The 21,650-nt window shown below is 41.7% G+C and overlaps 1 protein-coding gene across 1 annotated transcript; it reads left to right on the forward strand.

The window, feature by feature from the left end:
• Positions 1 to 2,071: 2,071 nt before the first annotated feature.
• Positions 2,072 to 21,198, forward strand: LOC104520143 (proto-oncogene c-Rel; the record flags this gene model as incomplete). Its single annotated transcript, XM_010167311.1, has 4 exons — positions 2,072 to 2,214; positions 5,432 to 5,580; positions 9,962 to 10,053; positions 21,058 to 21,198. Coding segments are annotated over 4 exons (525 nt in total), but the record flags the coding sequence as incomplete, so codon positions are not given.
• Positions 21,199 to 21,650: the final 452 nt, after the last annotated feature.

Raw genomic sequence — 21,650 nt, forward strand, 5'->3', positions numbered from 1 at the left:
TCATCAGTTTAGATATTTAATTTTGATAAATTGTTAGAAAGCAATATGGAGAGTCCTAAACAGTAATTCTCAAATGTTTGGCACCAGATACAGGCTGGAGTTGAAATGCACTGTACCTTTTTAAAAGGCATTCAGGTTTTGAAAAGACACATGTTGTTGAAGACAAGTCCAGCATCAGAGCTGCTTTCTCATACTGCTACTCCACAGCTGTCTGTAGCTGTGTTGCAGTTGAAATGTGCACTCAGGTAAGACGAAGGTGACACCTCAGAGATGAAGTTCTTTCCATCCCTTCTCTACTTCTCTTAATGAGTTTTATCTTCTAGGTTATAATATTTTCCTACTTTAGTATAAACTGCTGCAGCACTGCAAATGTTTTGCCATCAACAAATCCGAGACACAAAGTTCAAGCTTCGTTGGCAGCTGTACCCAAGTTGTTGTAGATGCAACAAAAGAGAAACTTTTATTATGGAGTTAAGATTGGAATCCACCTCTTTGCCAAAACTCATATGCTGTGGACCTTAGTATAGACCTCGGGCAAAAGGAAGTAGTGGATCTTTTACCCTTTTAGCACTTTCAATATACTTAATAACTATTTTGCTTATTATGTTGAAGTCCAAGCACTTTTTTCAGTGCTGTGCCACAGGATGTTGCCTGTCATGTTTGTGATGCTCAACCTTGCTTGAGTAGGATGCTATTATATGAAGATGACAGAGAGCTCAGTAGACATTTCCATAAGCTATGTTCTTCTAATCGTGCAACACCGTGATGATTCAACTTCTACAATGTTTACTTACCCTCTGTTGTTTGTTTTTCACATGCCATCCCACTGTTGTCACTGTTTGATTGACTACCCTGTTTGATGTTCTCAGTTAAGATATATTAAATAGCTTGTTACTGTCTGGCAATAAAAGATCACTTGAAAAGTACTTACACTCTTGCTAAGTTAACGTATTTCTAACCCCACCATTTAAGAGTTTGGCTGTCTCTTATTGGAGAAGAAGAGACTGAGGGGAGACCTTATTAATGTTTATAAATATGTTAAGGGAGAATGTCACAAGAATGGAGCCAGGCTCTTCTCAGTGATGCCCAGTGATAGGACAAGGGGCAGTGGGTACAAGCTGGAACACAGGAGGTTCCGCTTAAACTTGAGAAGAAACTTCTTTACAGTGAGGGTGAGGGAGCCCTGGGACAGGCTGCCCAGGGAGGTTGTGGAGTCTCCTTCTCTGGAGACATTCAAAACCCACCTGGACGCCTTCCTGTGTGATCTCATTTAGGTTCCTGCTCCAACAGGGGGATTGGACTGGATGATCTTTTGAGGTCCCTTCCAATCCCTGACATTCTGTGATTCTGTGATTATTCTTGGCTATCACTTGTGTTTCCTGAAAACCTCTTTTCATCAGCTGCTCCATAGCTTTTACTGAGGTTTCGTTGTCTGGGGAGATACTACAACTAGAAGTTGGCCCTGTGGGAGGTGGGCAGCTCAGGATGCAGAATTCACTACCAGCAATCAGGTGTTTTCTGAGCCCACAGTGATGATGTTCAACCCAGTTGGGTTTGGTGGGGTTTTTTTTGCAGAATTTGCATAGTTTCTGCTTCATTATAATAGGAACTAAATCAATCAATTCTGAGGAAACATCTTCACTTTCAGAGGACATTTAAGGGAACGTAGGACTGATAGTACCTGTAATTTGAGAAGACAATTCCTACAAGTGTATTGTAATTAAAAATATCAACCACTCTCTTAAAATGATGATTTTTCTGTTTTATAAAATCCTCTTTTATCAGACACATACTCTCTAATAGCTAAAAGAAACTAAGTTCTAGGTGGAATGGAGGGGAGGGCGTCCTTTGCTAATTACTTAGATGGCACTGATACCTGAGGCTTCCTTTGAAATCTACTCTCTTCTTTCACCCCCTACCTTCAACGTGTGCATGTTGGTTGTCTGAGAAGGTAGACCAAGTGGAAAGTTGGTAATATCAATGAGTCTAGATCTTCTAATTCTTCCATCTTCTGCTGCTTGTTAAGATCTACTGTGTACTAACACTGAAAACATTTTGTTTTGTTTTTAAGGTGGCCCTGAGCCCTACATTGAAATATTTGAACAGCCCAGGCAAAGGGGCATGCGTTTCAGATATAAATGTGAGGGAAGATCAGCAGGCAGCATTCCAGGAGAACACAGTACTGAGAACAATAAGACATTCCCTTCCATACAGGTAAATACTGCTTTTATCCATGAATTACCACTGCACACATGAACGCTGTGCTGTAGCTATGTGTTGGACTCGGTACAGTAAATAAAATTATTTTCATTTCATGTTCTGTTATTCTTTCCTTGGCATGCAAATATAGTTGCAACAGAGTGGAAAAAGAGTTCCTTGCTCCTAGTCATTAAAGATTTCGTTCCCAATTTAGAAGCAGAGGAGAAGGTGTAGAGGTAGTTACCAAAGTGCCAGTAGAGAAGAAGCTCAGTGAAGTTACTCATTGTCTGGGAACCATTCATTATTAGCTTTTTCTGTATGCACATTTGTTCTGGTTTCTTAGTTAAGCGACTTGGGTTTGTTTTTACTATTTGGACCGCAGTATGAATTTTGGGAGAGCTTTGAAGGAGCTTGTGTACAAAATTTGGAAAGGCTTTGAAAAGCTGCTAAGCACAGTGTGAAAGAAGGCTCTTTGTACCAGTGAGCAAAGTAAGGAAGTGACTTGCAACCAGTGATTTGCTGATCAGACTCTGCAAAAGAAACTACCGTGAAGTATGTGAAGTCAGAAGGGGATACAGAATTTAAAAACGAGCAGAGAAAGGGGAATTGTGTGGTCAGAGCACCTGCAGTGAGGATGAGTTGGGTGTATGCATTATGGATAGGTTAGGAAATCCAGAATGAAGGGATTTGGAGTAGCCCTAGCAGCTATGATCAAAGCAGGGACAAAGATACAGTAGAGGTGGAATGGAAGTGCTTTGGCAGTAGCTTTCATAAGTGGGATAAAGGAAAGTATTAAAGACCCTAGACAGGTAGGGTGAAGGAGAAGAATTTCTGGTCTCCTGTTTGAAGTTTAAATTGCTAGTGTTTCCTTGATCTCTTTCAATTTGGAGAAATCTGTCAGAGATGAGAAAAGAAAGCTCATATGTAAATGGGAAGTTAGGCGTGCTTCCCATCTTGAAGTACATTACCGTGCCCAGGAGCAGAAGCTGTGTATCTGTGTTTGCACTGTGTGCAAGTGTAAAAAAAAAAAAGTGGAGCTAAAGATAGCGCCTCTGGAATCACAGTAGAAAAAGAAAAGATACAGAAGATGTGAAATCTGGAAAAATGTGAGATGTTTTAGGCTGAGGTATAGAAGTTCTTTAAGAAGAGGCAGAGTTTGAGAAGGATAGCATTGGCAGTCGTGTTGAGCAGCAGAGTGAGCCTCTACTACATAAAGCAACTGTAGAAGCTGATCTGGCCCTGAACCCAGAATTACTAAGGGAAGAAGCAAAGAAGAAGGTTCTCCTCTTGACTGTCTGTGCCAGATTTGGTTAAGGAATGCAGGAAATTGAGATCTTGCCAGACTATTTTTCAGCACTCTACCAATTGAACAAGGAACTGCATAGACTGCTGGCAAGAGTGAATACTTTCAAAGTCTCAGCCTAAGGCTGTGTCAGGGCACAAGCTGCACAGACAGTATAAGCCCTTGATTCCTCTTACCTTGGACATGAAGGCCAACCAGAACCTAAAGGAAAGATGGGACATGGTGGGTGACATCGCGATCCTGGCTGTAGTTTGTTCTTTTTTAAAGGTGACTGTTGATGACAGAGTTGATTGTTACTGATAGCAGGTGATTTCTAGGTGAATTCCTGCCTCCCTGTAGCCCGTAGGAGGCTTTAGTGCTGATTAGCTGCTAGGGGAGTCCCCTCTAGAGATGGAAACATGAATGAGGATGAGAACAGAAAGGCCAGGAAGAGATTAAATTTTGTGGTGCGGTTGAGATGAAGAACACCAAGGAGGAACTGGAGAATCAAAAGTGCCTAGAACAGGCTTCAAGTTCAAGGGTCTGGGTGTGAAATGAGGGAGAAATGATGTAATAGTTGAAGAAGGTGAAGGAGTGGTGAAGTTTTATTTTGAGGGTTAAAAGTAACAGTGGCTTGTATGAAGGCCAGGAAAGGAGCCAAATTGGAGACTGAAGAAGCTAACAGATGATGGAAGCTGGAGGAACACAGGTCAAGTTAAAGGTTGAGGTGTCGGCCAAAAAGGATATATAATGGATCCTTAGAGTCTTAGGAGGAGGAAAGAAAGGGCTGAAGGAGGAGAAGAACAGTTATAGGGCAAGGGAAGTGGAGGAGGAGAGCTCGCCTCTGCATGAATGTGTGCCTGAGCAAGTCTTGTATTTGCTTTCAGGATGTTACACTTCAAACAATTTAGGCCAAACTGTTTTGGTTTTTTGTTATTGTTGTTTTTATTTTTTCACACCTACACAGCCCTTGGTGACTTCACTGGTTAACTGGTAGCCGTCGGCATGATGGAAGACTTCTTTTAAGCACCTGAGAAACATGTTGAATTAGGCTGATGACTGCTGTGAAGGCTCTAGAAGGAGCTTGAGAATTCAGTGCCTCCCTCCTTGAATATAACACTGAATATTAATCTGTGAATTAATTTTAAAAAAAACCCACACAAAAACCCCCAACTTCATAGGGGATTATGTCACACTGTATCTGTTAAGATCCTCTTTCACTACTTAGTGTTCCATGCACAGGTAATATCCTTATCCTTCAGACTGTAGGAGTTTTTTCCTAAGGTCTTTGAAGCTAGACCTGTCCTTCAATAAGCATTTTTATGTGGTCACCTATGTAGAATTTTGCATCTTCTCTTGATAATTAAATATATCCTTTTATGTTTGGTCTTACAGCATTACAAACTGTTTTACTCTGAGGTCTAAGCTTCTATGTTATCTCTGGCCTTTTGCACAGGCATGAATTCAACTCATATAAAGAGCCCTGGTAAAATGGGAAACAGTAGATCTCCAGCCTCAGAAAAAATTGAAGGGGAAGGGAGGGGAAGATTCTTTAGAGCCTTTCAAACTTCCTTCCTTCCTATTCTTGCAGTAGAGAAGTTTGAGAACTGAACGGGTTGAATGTCACACACTGGCGCTAGCAAAATTTTATCATTACAAATAACCAGCTGCTTTGGCAAAATCAGCAGGTGAAATATGTTGGGTTTACGTTCTGAAGCAGATGAGATATACTTTTGAAAAAAAATTCAATTTTCAGATATTTTGCCAAAGAGTTGTGTTTTTTAGTGTAAAATGAACAAAACTGAAATGGAATAAACAAAACTTCTGGTCCTGGCTTTTATGAAGCAGTAACGCCATTTTCTTAGCTGTGATGTTTCTTCCATAGAGGATTTTGGGATAAAATGTATTTTCTGTTACATGTGGGGAGAAAATATCTCATGTTTTTTGTAGATTCTGAACTATTTTGGAAAAGTCAAAATAAGAACTACATTGGTAACGAAGAATGAACCGTACAAGCCACACCCTCATGATCTGGTTGGAAAAGACTGCAGAGATGGCTACTACGAAGCAGAGTTTGGGCCAGAACGGCGAGTCCTGTCGTGAGTAATGGTGTTGCTTGGGATTTTGATTAATTATGCAAGTGATTAGCAAATCTTATGCTTTAAAACTCTTGAGTAGTGACTAAAAGGGCAATTAGTATGCTGTCTCTGCTGAGGGTTACTAATCCATCTCAGAAAGAGGGCAACTTCTCTTTGAAGTATTTTCTTCTTTTTCAGTACTTCACACTCTCATCTTTGGTCCTATTCTTTTCCCGTCACCCTTTTCTTTCCTTTGTTCATTCTTCCAATGTCTATCTCTTTTTTTCCTTTCTCCCACTTGTTTGCTTTATTTTAGTCTCTCCTGCATGTGAAAATGATGGGTATTAGAATGGGTAACAACAACACTAGAATTAATATTTCATGGTGATAAGAGACTTAGGGAAGTTCACACCTTCCATGGGAATTATATTAGGACTTTCCGGAAACTGGTGGAGAAAGTTTGTACTGGCTGAGCATCATCACATCATTCAGAAGATAATGGTTGTGACAGAAATGTGTTAGATGTCACTGTTGTTCCTGTTTGTTTGGGCGGGAGGTTTTTTGAGTAAAAATACAGATTCTGCTCAGGTCCAGCTCTGTAGAGCCAGCATGCTGGGGAAGGATCTACTTGTGGATGCAGTAAAGAAAATTCAGGCTGTGTATGAAATATGTTTCTCAGTGGTATTCAGAGGGATATTAAGAATATCTAAAATACTGTTGTGTTTGATGGCATTTCTTGTAAGTTTACCAAGTCTTAAGTAATAAAGTAAAAGCAGAGTAAATGGCAACAAATACCGAGTGATTATTGCTGGAGAGGGAAATTTAGAATTGTCAAGCTGTTTGTGGCTTACAGTTTGTGATGTAGTAAATTTGGAAATAGGCTTTGGGGTAAACATAACAGAGCTGGAAAGAAAATAAGGTAAATATTTCAGTGTGTAAGTAGCCCTTATGCATTGCTCTCAGGCTGATGTGATTCTGTTGATGTTAGTGAAATTGCCCCATATTTCTGTGGGTTTAGTCAGCAGCACACTGTTAAAGGAGAGAACCGAAGGCAACGTCTGTCTGGAGATGGTGATTGCCTGATGGTGGAATAAACAGTTGTAATAGTGGAGGTGCTTCTTCAACACACAGACCAGCTCAAGTGATCATGAGTGTGCTGCAGTGTATTCAGGTGGCATGTAGCATGTTGACTGTACTGTGTTTTGCTGTTACAGACACTAACAGTGTCATTAGTTTATTGTTCCTAGCTCTGTTCACAATGCTGTCCTAATTGGCAAAGGGTAGAAAAAGTTTAATAAATTTAGTAATTCCTATAATTTTCCCACCAATGTTGTACCTCTCTAGAAAAGTAGGGCTGTCCCTTCGGGCACTTACCTTACATCTTGATTGTTGTAACCTCATCCTCATCGGCTTCCCTGTGAATAGAATTCCCCTTCACCTTGTCTAAAAAGGCAGTTGCAAATACCTTAAACTCGTAAGGGACGTTGCACCTTCCTCTGACCATCCATTCACCAGCTTCTTCTTTGTCTTCTCAAAACAAGCTTCCTCACCCACGGCCAAAGGATGTCTGTTGTTCCAGCCCATCCCACTTCCTGCTCTCAGCTCTCTGCCTTCTGATCTGAAGCAAAGAAGCCTGATTGCTTAATGCCTTTTCTGGGTATGGATTACATTCACTGGGTGCAGGAAGACACTGGTGATTGTTTTTCCTCCTGGCATTTTGTTGCACTAGGTTAAGTGTGTAAGCACAAGACAAGCCTGTAGAGAGGCCGTTACAGGATGTAATGCCAAAAAGCGTTGGGATGCTCTGCAAGTATTTATTTGCTAATTTTTATTTAATCTCCATTATATGTATGCATCAAATCCTGTTCTTTGATGTAATGCTGTGTGTCTATTTAATTGAAAGCACTTGTGATTGTTTGCTGTATCTGTTGATTCTTCTCAATACAGTTGGGTTGTAAACCTCTTGGTTTCTTACAAAATAGTAAGTGGGCTACTTTCACTTTACTAAGAATGCAAAACTGTTAACATCGGAGATCCTGATGGGAGGAGGCTAGAAACGTTCTCTTTGAAATGTTTCCAGCATTGGTACACATTTTTTTTTGGTTTTTGTTTTTTAACAAATCATTGGTTGCTTTAAGATGAAAGAACATTATGATCCATAATTGGATCTGGATGTTTAAAGTCATTTTCCTTTTTGTGGCTGGTGACTCAGTTTTTATGTTCTTCTCTTCAATTCCATGTTGGAGAAAAGCCTCATGCAATACTAGTGAGCAGGAGGTGTCCTCTCTTGGCAGTGGCTCTGGGTCTTTACTCTTGCTGAGCATCCCAAACAGAGCAAAAATCCAATTTATTTATTTATTTAGTCCCAGAACTAGAATTATCAATCCCAGATTTCAGACTGCTCTGAATAATTACTCTGCTTTCTGCTTGTTTAAAGTTCCCCATGTATTTCCGGTCGAACAAAGTGTTTTGCTCCACTTGTGGTATAATGATCTTGGTCCTGCTGCTTAAACTTGATCAGAGTCCTCTCTGCCCAAAACATCAAGGCAAAAGTGTGAATGTTGGAGTGTGTGTGGCTGCTTGTACGCTCAGATTTTTGCTTCCTCGTTTGCTGTCTCTCTACGCAGATGATATCATAGTTTTTTAAAATGTCTTTCAGATTTTTTTCTCTCTTCCTACTTCTCCCTCTCTCTTCTCGTTATCTCGCTTGCTTCCTGTCAGCTAGCATTGATGTGAAACCCCACAGCCTTGCTGAGGTTCTCAACAGTTTCTCCTCTGATCCCGCCCTTGTTTAGCGATTGTTAAATACGCTCTTTCACTGTGACAGCACATGTTTATGAAAATGTTTATAAACTGAGAATTATGAGGTGCTTAAAAGTCTCATTTTTCTCCATGAGAAGCTTTGCTCACAGTAGTTGAGAGGTGTGGAGTGATGGCTGTCAGTCCTTACATAGCTGGGTAGAGCTTTTGTTCAAGGCTGGTTCTGTGTATGTTCTTGCTTTTGCCCTCTGTGATTTACAGTGGGTGGCTGGGGAGCCTGGCACTGCCAGGTAGCAATTTGGGGTAACAATATGGAACCAGGCCTGTTCATGGACTGGAAGTGTGCTTCCAGCTGAATCTGTGGAATACAGTGGGTATTTTGGGAGGGGAAAAATGTTATATGTGCTGTGATCAAGCCCTAAAAAAGGTACTACCTGAAAGAGAATTCAGAAATAGAATTGCTCATCAAGGTACAGTACAGCTCGTGAATGTCACTATCCAATATGTGAAGCCAAAGTACTTCAGTGAACTATGAGATCCTACCGTGTTTTATTTTCCTCTAGGTCATTGTATCAAGCTCAGGTTCAAAAGGAAGCTCCTGCATTCCTCTAGTGAATAAAGGTTGTGGAAGCGGAGCCTGATCGCAGAGGACTTGGGAACCTTTGAATAGAGCGTATTGGTCACAGGCAATTAAACTTAACATCATGCTAGGATAGTCTTGTTCAGAGCAGGGAAATGTAGGACTATTCTTGAGGGTGTTGGCAGAACAAAGAGTATTTTTAGGTGCATTAAGGTGTTTTTTAGGCATAGCTAAAGCAAGTAACTTCTGTGAAGTTTCAAAGGAAGGGAAATTGCTGGTACTTCTGCAGAAAGATGCCTGCTGGCATGACCTCTCTTCTGAGCTTATTGTAACATCACGAAACACAGATTTTTTTTTTTTTATTATTTTTTTTACTTCCTGCTTTACATCCACTCAGCTTTGATGATGTCATGGTTTTTCCATGTGGGAAAGAGCCAGCTCACTTGGGACTCCCCCCACCTCCTGCATCAGGGTGACCTGTGCTCTTATGCAAATAAGGAAGAGCTGCAGCTCTTCAGAAGTTTTTCATAACTACATGAGATTTAAAAACCTGTTTAGGCTTGTTTCAATAAAAACCTTTAAAATGGTGTTTGAAACTTACATTCCCTGATAGAAGCAGGAGGGCAAATACTTAGCTAATGCAAATCAGCAGGTTTATTGATAACAAAAATAATTGAGTATTTAACTTTTTAATCACTGTAGGCTTACTGCAGAGTAACAATTTTTAATATAGAAAAATATATTCTTAATAAAGCATATACATTCTTTAGAATTTTATTTCTCTCGTTGTGACAGTGGTGTTTGTGACCCCTCAGCCAGCCAGTTCAGGGAGCTGACAAGACTTTGAAGCTGCCCCTCACTTCATTTTTCACTTCTGTTTCTACTCTTATTTTAGAAAAAAACCAGCATCCCTGCTTTTCAGATCATGACTCTTGTTGAAATAAGCTACTCTTTAAATTTCTTACACTGTATGTTATTACACTAGTCAGTATCAAATAGTTTATTTAATATTTGACACTGAAGATTTAGTTAGTTGCTAAAATCCTGCGCCATGTGCTTCAGTTTTCAGAATCTGGGCATTCAGTGTGTGAAGAAGAAAGACCTGAAGGAATCGATTTCTTTACGCATCTCAAGGAAGATTAACCCTTTCAATGGTGAGTAGAATTTAGCTGATTCACTTTGCAGGGTGGTGGGGGTTTTTTTGTCCTGCCTTTTCTTTTGTGATAGAGCTTTATTTTAAAAAAAATTTTTTTTTTTTTTTTTTTTTGAGAAACACACTTCTTCTGTGTCCCTCCTAGTCTTTCCTCACTGTCATCACATGATGAATCTATTTCAACAGTTGTCCCTTTTACTTTCTTTTTCTTTTTCTTTTTTTTTTTTTTTCAATCCCTAGCAGTAATGTGAGTTGCTGCTGGGACAGAAGTGATGGAATAGCAGCAGCAACCTTCCCTGGAAACTTCTACAAGTATCTCGGGAATCAAATTGCCCAGTTTTGACAGCTATGAGAATGAAAAACTGAATCAGTATAACTCTGCAACAGCTTAAATCAATATAAATCTAGCTTGCCACCATCCCATCCCTTCTGTAGTTGTGACAGTGGGGTTTGTGACCCCTCAGCCAGCCAGTTCAGGGAGCTGACAGACTCCTTGAAGCTGCCCCTCCCTTGATTTTACAGCATGGGAGGTGGCACAGGCACTTGGGAAGTCCACAGCAGTATTGGCCTCAGTCAAGTCTGAGGCAAGTTGTGCTGCTGCAGAACCACACCTGTAAGAGCAAACCCATGGGATTGTAGTGACAGCTTTTATGTGACCCAACTGTGGGCTGCTCTCAAAAAGAGTCATCCTGCACTTCCCTCCATCCCTGGTCACACACTCCTACGACTTTTCTCACACCAGATACAGAGACTGTGGCTACAAGGTGAACGGACTCAGCAAGTTGCTCCATTGGAAAACCAACTTGCAAAAAAACCAAAACAAAACAAAGTGGTTTCCCCTCAGATCAGCTTACTAAACCAGTCCATCCCACAGCCATACGATTGCTGAGTGCAACGCACAGAGGGGATGGGGAACACACAGAAAGTGGAGCAGGACCACCACTTTCAGCGTGCAGATGCAGCTGGGGGGAATTAGATAAAAAGCAGAAACCCACCCAAATTATTAGCTAAACATTATTATGAATGCAGTTATGTACTTGCTTAAGTGAGGCAAAAGCAATTTTTCAAATACTTTTTTAATACTCATAGAAGTCATACTGAATTAAGATGAGACCCTTCTTAGAGAGTTGAGAGCTGAATTTCTGGCTAGCTTCAAAATACCGACTTTGCTTTTGTCCTGAACTGGGACAAAACGAAGCATGTTAAACTTCTTACAGAAGGCAAAATATTTTAGATCATTTCCTTAATTCTAGAACAGTTGTCTGGAGTCAGGCTGATGATCGTAATGGTCCATCTAAACAATTATCCTGGTTCTGATAATGTATGCACACAATAGCATCTGTTTTGACATGAGCTGAAAAAAGGGGAACTTTTCTGTTCAGCCCTCTTGACTTTCTTTTACTCCATAAATAAAAAAATGAGTTGATGTTTTCTCTTGACGTTGTGCAGTAAAAGGACTTGATGAAATCCCTTTCTGTACCTGTATTTCACCAAAGAAACTTCAGTGACCACATAGTTAGCTCTGTTTGTAGCGCTGTTGAGTATAATAATGAAGACACGTTCAACTAAAATCACTTGACAGTAGATTTTTGCAGTGGTTGGCACATAACTCCAAATTTACTAACGATTTTTGGGTGATTACAGCAGGTTGCACTTGGTAGCATCAGGTCAGATCCTGGGCTGCTTTCCACCAGTCTGGCAGCAGAGGAGAGCCTTGCTTGGGTGACACACAGGGCAGCACCCTGCTCTGGGCAGAGGTTGTGCTGAGAAGGGGCCGCTGGCAATCCCCAGCCTGTGTAATTGCCTCTTGGCACTTGTTCGTGTGTCGGCACAAAGCAGAGCTGCTTGAGAACGGCCTCCAGCTGCTCCAGGGCAGTCCCGTGCTAAGTAGAGGCCAGAAAGGCCTAGAACCAAGGTCTAATAAAACAGGATTAGTGACAGAAATATTTTTATGTGTGTACTTAGTTGATCAAAACAGGGTTTCATTAGCAGCAGTCACCATAATGTTCGCTGCTTGATTTGATTGAAAGTTTTATGTATGGATTTTGTTTGTTTGTTTTTTAAGGTCAGAAGAGTATCACTACATTCTCCAGCATTGTATAGGCTGTGCTGTATCCATCCTGCATTGTGCTTTATTTATATATCTTCAGAAAGGCATCTGACTTGTTCTGTTTAGGGAAGTTTTTGGAGTTAGGTGCATTCTCTTAAGCAGGTTGCAAGTTAGTGTTACTCATTTTGTGTATGAACATCATAAAAGAAATTTCGTGGTGCTGAAAACCAGCCTTCAGGGTGTTTGAGTTGGTTGTTGTTTTTTCTTTTTCTTTCCCACCTTCTTCTGGAACAAGCTGTCCCTGTCCTGAGTCTTCTTTCAGGGCAGAGGTTTGGTATTGACGCTATTAACAGATGGAAAATGCCTCCAGCCTGCCAGCCTATGTATTACTTGTCTTGTCAGTAAGGGATGAAGTAATAGCAAGGTGTGTGTCCCCAAAGTTGTGATCCAGACTTCTTTATGTAAAGGGGCCATCGTCTTCCGGGGAAGCCCAGGTGCCGGCTGGGATGGCAAAGGGAGAGTGACACACATTCTCTAGTGGTATCATCCCTTCTCCCTGCCTGCCAGCACGTGGTATGGATACACACTGAATAAGGGTCATCATCAGCAACAGTAGGAAGTTGCTTGGTCAAGATTTTTGGGTTTTTTTAAGGTAGTTTTCTCCAGCAGTCTTTCCTGTACTGTTAGAGCAACTGATGTCTATCTCCAAACTCCCAGATGATAAGAAGTCAGTGGTTGCAGATCGTGCCATGTGCCTAGCTGGAGCTTGTCTGCCTGTGAGTCATTCTGCAAGAGTACCTGTAAGGCTGTTTCGCTATGAATTCCCCACTGGTAGCTGGCAGCATTCATCCCTCGTTAAGTTCAGTACAGGCTGTGCAAATTGTGTGCATTCACTAGGATGCAAATCAGATGACTGGCACTCACATTGCTCCTCTTGCATTAGCCTTGTTTGAGAGAGAATGGCTGTTTCCACACCTTCACTGCGTGTGTTCATCATCCACATGCTCACAAGACTGCATCCCATATATTTTTGACCTTTAATAAGCTAAACAATTTTAGAAATCTCTCATGTCTCTTATCCCTGAGCACAGCAGGGCAGTGGTGTGCAGTGACAGCCTAGTGTGTAACTAGGACTCCTTGGCACAATGATGATATAAATAGCACAGCATCCAAGGAGCGGAGTTACTCCTCCAGTGGAGCGGGTCCGTCTCTGCTTTCTAGGGTGTTTGTTTTCTTTTAGTAGCTGTTGAGTTGTGCCATATCCTTGTCCTCCCAGGTACTGTCTGATGTACAGCCAACTCAAATTAAAAGAAGAGCCAGTCTTGAGTTAAGAGCTTTTGTGGGTGGGTAGGACTTGACATAGAGACAACAATTGAGTTAATAACAACTCAAGTTAATTATCAATGAGGAAAAGCCTTAAATGTGTTCTTTAAATTTCGGGGGGAAATTGTACTTAGCAAAGCATTGCAGAGGGCTGACCTTTTTCTAGCCAAACAGATGACAGCATGAAAACCCTAGACTTGTCTTAAAGTGAAACCCAGAGAGCTGCCCAATTTCAGGCCATTGATCAAGAGGGTATAAATAGGCTTTCCCTGGAGCTTGACACACGCTTAAGGTTCCTGTTCCTTTGTAATTGCTCTTGCTAATAAGCAGTGAATTAATTTTTAGGCTCTCCCCTGTAGCCCACAACTAATTCGGCTCCGTTTGCCTCCGCAGTCTTTCCTTTGCCGTTTCCCCTTTCCGTCCGCGAGCAGCTGACCCCGCGTTGGCTTCGCACTCGTCACAGTCTCCACGACACCCCCTGCGCGCCACCTCCGCGCTGCGCCCGGCCTCGTCCCCACACCAGTCACACTCGCTTCCTGCCCACGCACGCAGTCACCCTCTCCACAGCTTCCCTTGCTGGCGGCTGCGCTCCTGAGACCCCCCCTCTCCTCTGACGCCGCTTGCCCACAAGTTGGCCGAGTTGGCCGGGGTCCCCCCTCTCCAGCCCGCTTGCCACAGTGGAGCCCCTGCTTTACAGGGGGGCTTCTCAGGCCCCTGGTTACGTGAGCAAATAAGCAAAATATTATGAATCAAAAGAAGACTCGTAGCAAGAATTTTGGAGTTGGGAATGATTTGAAAGTAGTTAATATCTCAGATGTTAAACAAAACTTTAAACTTCTCTCCTTAAATTAAAACAAACTTGTAACCCTCCCCAACTAAATTCTCAAGCTGAAAAGCTTGGTAAGTGAGAGTTGTCAGCTTTTTAAGAGGCACAGAGCAAATCCACTTGAGGAAAGCTAAATGTCCTGATCATAACATTACTTTAGCTTTTACCTTTGGAAAGCTATTTGTTCTTTTGCTTCTTGCTGTTTATGCTGAGATTTTTATATTAACCTAAAGGACAGCCCCTTTGCAAGCTGTTGAAATATGAAAAGGAAAATTACCAAGTAGAGGGACAAAAAATGCTGACTTTTTTTTTTTTTTGTACTATAAACAGAAACTGCTAAAAAATGTCTGGGAAACATACAGGGACTGCTGGATATTTTTGCTTAAATCTCTTTAATTTTTACCTTTTTTTGGGTTTTTTTGGATTGGACTTAAGACAAGAAAAGAACCCAGATCCAGAGAAACATTGTCTAGACAAAGCAAGGACTGAGTTTCAAAAGTTTTAATTTATATTCCCAGTTCATCCCTTGGCTTTTGTTATCAGGCCAGGCCATTCACCTTCCCTGCCTTTCTTGTGTAAACCAGGGAAATGTATCCGCAGTAGTTTGGGTGTTTATTGACTGGAGGTCAGCATCTGAATTTTACAGTCATTTGCACGAGTCAACCCCCGGAGTTTTTGCTTTTTAAGAGTTCTTGAGTGTTGCCAATGCATGTTTTGTTTATAGGTACATGCAAAAGTTTCTTTTTCCACAGAATTGATTGAAATTTACTTCTTTGTGGATCACAGGGGTATAAACCAGGCATGGGTGTATATTGGGAGAAGAAAGAAACATAGTGCTGCCAAGATCCTTCCTTCCCCTGGTTCCCAGCTTCTACCTCTCAGCAAATGCTGGCAGATGGTATTTATGCCTCTGGATGTGTAACCAAACAGCCTGGCTCATCACCCAGGACTGTGTGTCCAGTTGCTGAAGCCCTCACAATATTCTGCTTTTGACAGCAAGGGACAAATAATACACCAGGACTATCTACTCTTTCCTTTTTACCCATATGATTGTGGTTCACTCAGAAACAGCAAATGTAGCAGTAAACTAGCTGGTGAGGTCCTTTTTAGCTGTGTAGAGTTCAGCTACAGGGGACACCGGTCAAATGCACAGGCAACTTAGTGTGTGCGGCGTTGTCTGCTGCAGCCCTTCCTCAGGCTAGCTGCCATATAGCTGCACAGTCACAACTGTGGCTGTGGGGGGAGTAAATTGAATCTGAAATGTATCTCCCAGGTGCTGAGAGAAACCTGTGACTTGCACCCATTTTCCCTGACTGGTTGAACTTGGCATTAATCAGCACCAGCACTGGAAGAGGCAGTCTGTCCCTTTGCTGCACCTGCTTCCACTGTTTCCCTTGTGCCAGGGCTGCCATTCATGGGAGCTAACTGCCTTAAAACAAACCTTTTCCTCTTTTCTTCTGGCAAGTTAGCTTTGAGCCGGACCAGCGCCTTGAGCTGATTCACCAGCTAGTCCTAGCTTAAGAGTAGTGCTGGAAATGAAGGTTGGGCAGAGCCAGCCTTTTACAGCAAAACCTCTGGCATAAACTGAGTTAGACTCATCAGTTGGTATCAGGGCTAAGGGGGATATCTTTGTGCTCCGGGAGCAAAACACTTGAGGCAAACCACCTGTGTGTCATCACTTAAATGAAACTGAGCTCCCAGCATATCCCTAAATTAAAAACCATCATCTGCGTAAGAGAAAAGGCAGAATACAGCTCATGGTGATTATTAATGATGTGTGTTCCCGAGCAGTCTCCTTGGTGAAGTGTTTTTGTTTGCAGGAGGTCATTCTCTTTGTCTGCGATCTAACATGGCTCACATGCCCCCGCAGCCCCTCGTGGAGCAGGGAAGGTCACAAGATGTCCCTTTGCAAGATAAACTGGTGTTCTCAGCGTAATCCTCTCTGAATGTGTCACACCACGTTATTTGCCCTGGAAGTTTCCATGCAGGTTAAGTTTAGATGCTAAAGTACCTCCAACTCCACCCACTCCAGAAGGTTCTGACATCATTAGTCTAGAAGGTGAGTGGAGGGCTGTGTGTGAGGAATCTGCTATTTAATCAAGTATCATGTTATCAGTCAAAAAAACAAAAGCTTCATCGTTTCTCTTTGGTGTTCAGAATAAACTTTCACTTTCCCTGTAGCATCACCTTATGAGTAAACATCAGAGCCCTTAATCCCCCAGTAATTTCATCAGATAAATGGTGTTTTACTGGCCTTTCTGGGTGTTGAAGACTGTTAAGATAGTAAAAAAAAAACATTAGAAATTTAATAAACAGGAACAAACAGGAGGCCTGATCTTATTGGCATCTTTAATTTTGTGCCTGAACTTGGAATTGCATTTTGGAGTTGCAGAAAGTCTCACAATTTTGTGTTACAGAAGCAAATCCAAGAATTTTTCTCATTCAGTGGAAACCCATCGGGGCATTTCTGGACTCGAATAACATAAATCCCTAAGACAGGGACAACCCAAACCTAATGCCTGTGTTGCGTGAGCTGCTCAGATTAGCTCGCTCAGGTGGGAAGAAATTCATGGTTTCACTTGCATGGGATGTTTTTGGGCCCACACTGGGACTATATCAGTCTCTTCCCATGACAGTGGATGATGGATTAGAGAATTATTTCCAAGGTAATTATTTTTTAAGTTGGAGAATCAGCGTTTCTTTCAGAAGAGCTGTAAACAGATTTATAAAGAAAGGATTTACTAGTTACTGTAGCCCCTTTCAGGTTGAACAGCTAATGATCCCCCAGGTTTGATTGTAACTCTATATAGTGTTTTTTAAATCCTAGTTAGTTTTCTTTTTCCCTTGTGCTAGTGGTATTTTTATGGATTTTTGGGGGAAGTTTGTCCCATAACTAACTTAGAATTTTCTTTTTAAACATTATTTTCATTTCTATGTGTCCGAGTTGCTAAGTGTTACTTTTGAAAGCTTTCCTTCCCTTTGTAAAGGAGATGTACTTACAAACATTCCTTCAGACACTCCTGTTTGCATAGATAACTATGGAACATTAATTTCTGCCAGGTTAAGGCTAGTTTTAAATTTTTTTTTTTTATTAGATTGGGCCATCACAGGAACATACCTAGATTGTTGGTTGGATTCTAGCTTTTTTCAATTGGACTCTCATGAAGACAGCAAGGTGTGGTACAACACAACAAGGAGCAGTCAGAAGAGGAAGTTGAACTCTTGCCAAAACCAGAGTACTTCTTCCTTTTATTCATGTGTCGTGTTTGAGCCTTTTTTACTGTATCTGCTCCCAACACGCTGCGTTGTGTGACCTTTTTTATTGCACGTGTGTAACGTCACTGATTTCAGTAGAGCTGCTTGTGTGGAGCTTGCACAGGTTGATGGAGTGACTACTTTTCTTCTCTAATCCTTTCCGTTCCCCACATCTTTTAACAGTGTTTCTTAACTTTAATAACTTCAGGTTTGTCAGGTTTAACCCTGTCTGTTGTCCTTCTGTACAGAAGTTGGTGAAATAACACTGAGTGACAGGACCATCCTCCATACGGCCATACTCCAGGAGTTAGTCAGTGTGTTTGTCTGCCTCGGTTTTGTTTGTTTTTAATATTCTGAAGGTGTCAGCCAGCATCTGTTCAAGTTAGTGGCTACTCTCAGATTGACTTCAGAGGGAGCAGAATTAGACATTAGTTAAAAATAACAGCATTTTATTTTGTTTGGATGATATTCTTTTAGCTGGGAATGAAATATGTTTTGAAATTGATGGAAGCTGTGTGCTTCTTTATACAAACATGGAATCTAGTGTCTATATATTTTTAAGGACGTCATCACAAGATGGAGTTGCAGCTGTCTTGTTCTCCTTTTTTGCTCTGTTATGTTCTTCTCATCTGGTTAAAAATAGCCCAAGAGGAATCAGTCTTGACTGAGCACTTCCTCTTTCAAACTACTGATTTTTAAAAATTGTATTAAATCATTTATAAGAACATGCAATCAGGAGCAGTGTTTTTTTGCTGCAATACAGTGAGCTGTATACGGCAATTCTGTTTCTTGCAGTTATTGGCAGACCGCACCTTTCCTGTATTGAGTGGTTAAATAGATTTATTGGGAATTTGCAAAAGTTCATAGTATAGGAAATGATGTAATTTGAACATTAGCATTACTAATTTTCTCCATATCTTATGTATTTTTGCATTTTTAAAGTTCTTGAAAGCTTTAAGTCTGCTATTATTTGTTTCTGAGGAAGAAGCTCCTGCGCCTGCAGAAAACACGGCGCAGGGCTGGTGCTGCTTTAATCTGTGAGAGGGAGAGAGACACTTGATGGCACAACCACAGAGTCCTCACTTCTGATTCAGAATCAAAAGCCAGATCCAGGTTTTGTGCTTGGCTTCTGTCTGCAATGAGTTGATTTAGACAAAGTTATTGATTGAATCTCTATACTCAATTTACTTTTTAAGAGGTTTGAAACTTCACTGCTGCTTGGGCTCCCTGGCCAGATCCACATGGTCACCAATGGGTAATACAACATGTGAACGTAAGGCTTGATGCCAGAGTGTTCTTGGGAGCTAATTACCTGCTGGCTGTGATGTCAGAGCATGGATTAGGAGGATCACCTGGGATTCTGGGAGCAAAGTAACATTGCACTCCCCATTACCCCTTCTGCAAGGTGCAATCTAGAGAATACACTTTTCTTTTTTTATTCTCTAAATCAGGCTCTCTCAAGAGACAGTTGGGCTGCAGAGTCTGACGAAGCTGAGTTAGGCTGAACAGCTGTGTGTTCCAAACCTGTTTCCTGAAGATCCTATTTTATTAAGTTAGCAGGTCAGGTAATGAAGTACCTCAAATGATAACACTTTGCTCTGCATATCTGACAATATAGTCAGCCACAAACCTGCAAAGGGCACACGGGCAGAACTCCCCTGGGCACCAACGTTTCTGGAGTTAGGTATGTGGGTGCTGCTTAGCTTTGTACTTTCACACAGACAGACTCACAGAATGGTGGGGTTGGAAGGGACCTCAGGAGATCATCTGGTCCAACCCCCCTGCCAAAGCAGGGTCACCTAGAGCAGGTTGCACAGGAAACTGTCCAGGCAGGTTTTGAACATCTCCAGAGATGGAGACTCCACAACCTCTCTGGGCAGCCTGTCCCAGTGCTCTGTCACCCTCACAGTAAAGAAATTTTTCCTTAAGTTTGTCTGGACCTTTTAGTGTTCCAGTTTGTGCCCATTGCCCCTTGTCCTGTCACTGGGCACCACTGAAAAGAGCCCAACCCCATCTACTTGGCCCCCACACTTCAGATATTTATAGACATTGATCAGATCCCCTCTCAATCTGCTCTTCTCCAGGCTGAAGAGTCCCAACTCTCTGAGCCTCTCCTCATATGGGAGATGCTCTATTTGTCTTGAAATATTGCAGATCATGGACTTATAAAAGGAAAAGGTGATTTGATTTCTGTTAACAATAGAGACTAGGAGAAACTGAGATATTCAGAGCCCAAGAAAGACTAAAAATGCCAGTGGAAAATATTCTGAGCTCAGTAGGTTTATTTCACTCTATCAAAGGGTGAAAGGAAGAAATCATTCAAGTGGGCATTGTGGGATCCCACTCATGGCAGGGTGGAGACCAAGCCAGTGATAAATGTTAAAGGTCAGAGCATTGCAATCTAATCAGTACAGGGTGATCCCCAGACTTCTTATCGCAGGCACGTTTAACCTTTTATTCTTGCAAGGGGCCTTTGAAAGGGCAGGGGAAGGAGTGAACTTGAGAGGTTACACATTCAGTTAGGTAGCTGCAAGGAATATGCTGTGCTGAACTGCTGCTTTGAACCATTTTGGAAAAGAGAGATACTTTAAATGATTTTAATTATCAGAACTTCTACTTAAGTGAAATTAAATCTGTTTCTCTTTTTGCTAGTGTTGAATGTCAACATAATAGTTAATGTCAGACCTTAAAGGAAAGCATTGAATTCAGAGAGGACTGCTTTTCCCAGAATTGCCCATTAAGCTAGGAGTACATGAAACGTTCAGTAATTATATCCCAGGTCCTATGTCTTGAAATTAAAATAAGTGCAAGAGTGAACAACACTGAAATGCTGAGTTTGGGTTATGTGTTACTGTGTTTTATACTGGGAGGAATATGTAAGGAACCAGATCCTTTCCAGCAAGGGTTTACTTGTTGTATTACAAAATTATATCCTAATGACACCACTCATCACTATTCTTAAAGGTACTGAAGTGACGCAGATGTTGATGGGAGGGCTGAGGTGGGTTTGTGTTGTTTTGGCTTCATTCTTGCCCCAAGAACTGCCTTCCAATTATTTTTCTGTCTCAGTTTCTAGAGGTAAATAATGATATCCTGTAGCAGAGGTCTTTCACTGTTGCTGAAAGTCCTCAGCTACATCCTAGGACTTATTTGTGTTGCAGTATTTACCTTCAGGAGCAGCATTCATTGTGTAAATTTTATCATGCACAAATGAGAGAGAATCGTGTCCAGGGATTGACTTTTAAACTATAAACAGGTGAAAGTGGCTTCCTCACCTTGCCTTCCAGAGCAGACACAAGAAACAGTTGGAGAACTAGGACAGTTCAGCCTTGTTTGATGAAGGGAAAGCATTAAAGGCTTCTGTATCATTTACTGTGTACACGGAATTTATTCATACAGCCCCTGTAAAGCTAGCAGGAGCTACGGGCACATTTAGTTTGCCTTGGCACCACCATCTCTTTTACTGATGGAGATTCATCACCAGTTTGTTAAGGAATTACTGCTGGTTTTCTTGAGTAATCCTCAATCTTCCCTTTCCCTCCGCTGTTCAGTGCCTGAAGAACAGCTGCACAACATCGATGAGTATGATCTCAATGTCGTCCGCCTCTGCTTCCAAGCTTTCCTCCCAGATGAACATGGCAACTACACGTTAGCTCTTCCTCCTTTGATTTCCAACCCCATCTATGACAACAGTAAGTACCAGCTCAGTCAAATGTGTGTTTGGTTGGGTTTTTTTTTCCCCTTTTGATTTTTTCTTTTCCTTGGGATGAAAAATGCCAGGCCAGTTTCTGAGGTCTGTGCCAGTCTTCTGGGCTGCCTCTGTGGTTTGGGACTGCTAGATGAATGTCTAACACATGGCAAATCAGTGAGTATATACTGGAAAGATAATCCCAGGGTGTTGGCCCACCAGAGGAAGAACTGTCTGTCACATCCACAGACTCATGCACAGGTGCTTTTTCAGCCCTTGTTCACATATCACAGCAATGACTGCAAGGGAAGACCTGCTCCTGACGTGCCAAGCGATTAAAATAAATAGCACTGAGATAGATGGCTGCCATAAGACTGATCTGTTTCCAAGGATCAGTCCTTGGGTTTGGCAGCCTCTTTGTACCCGTGAGGAGGAGTCTTGCCTTTGCCTTATGAG

This window comes from Antrostomus carolinensis, unplaced genomic scaffold, assembly GCF_000700745.2.
Source record: "Antrostomus carolinensis isolate BGI_N321 unplaced genomic scaffold, ASM70074v2 scaffold29004, whole genome shotgun sequence".
NCBI classification, from domain to species: Eukaryota; Metazoa; Chordata; class Aves; order Caprimulgiformes; family Caprimulgidae; genus Antrostomus; species Antrostomus carolinensis.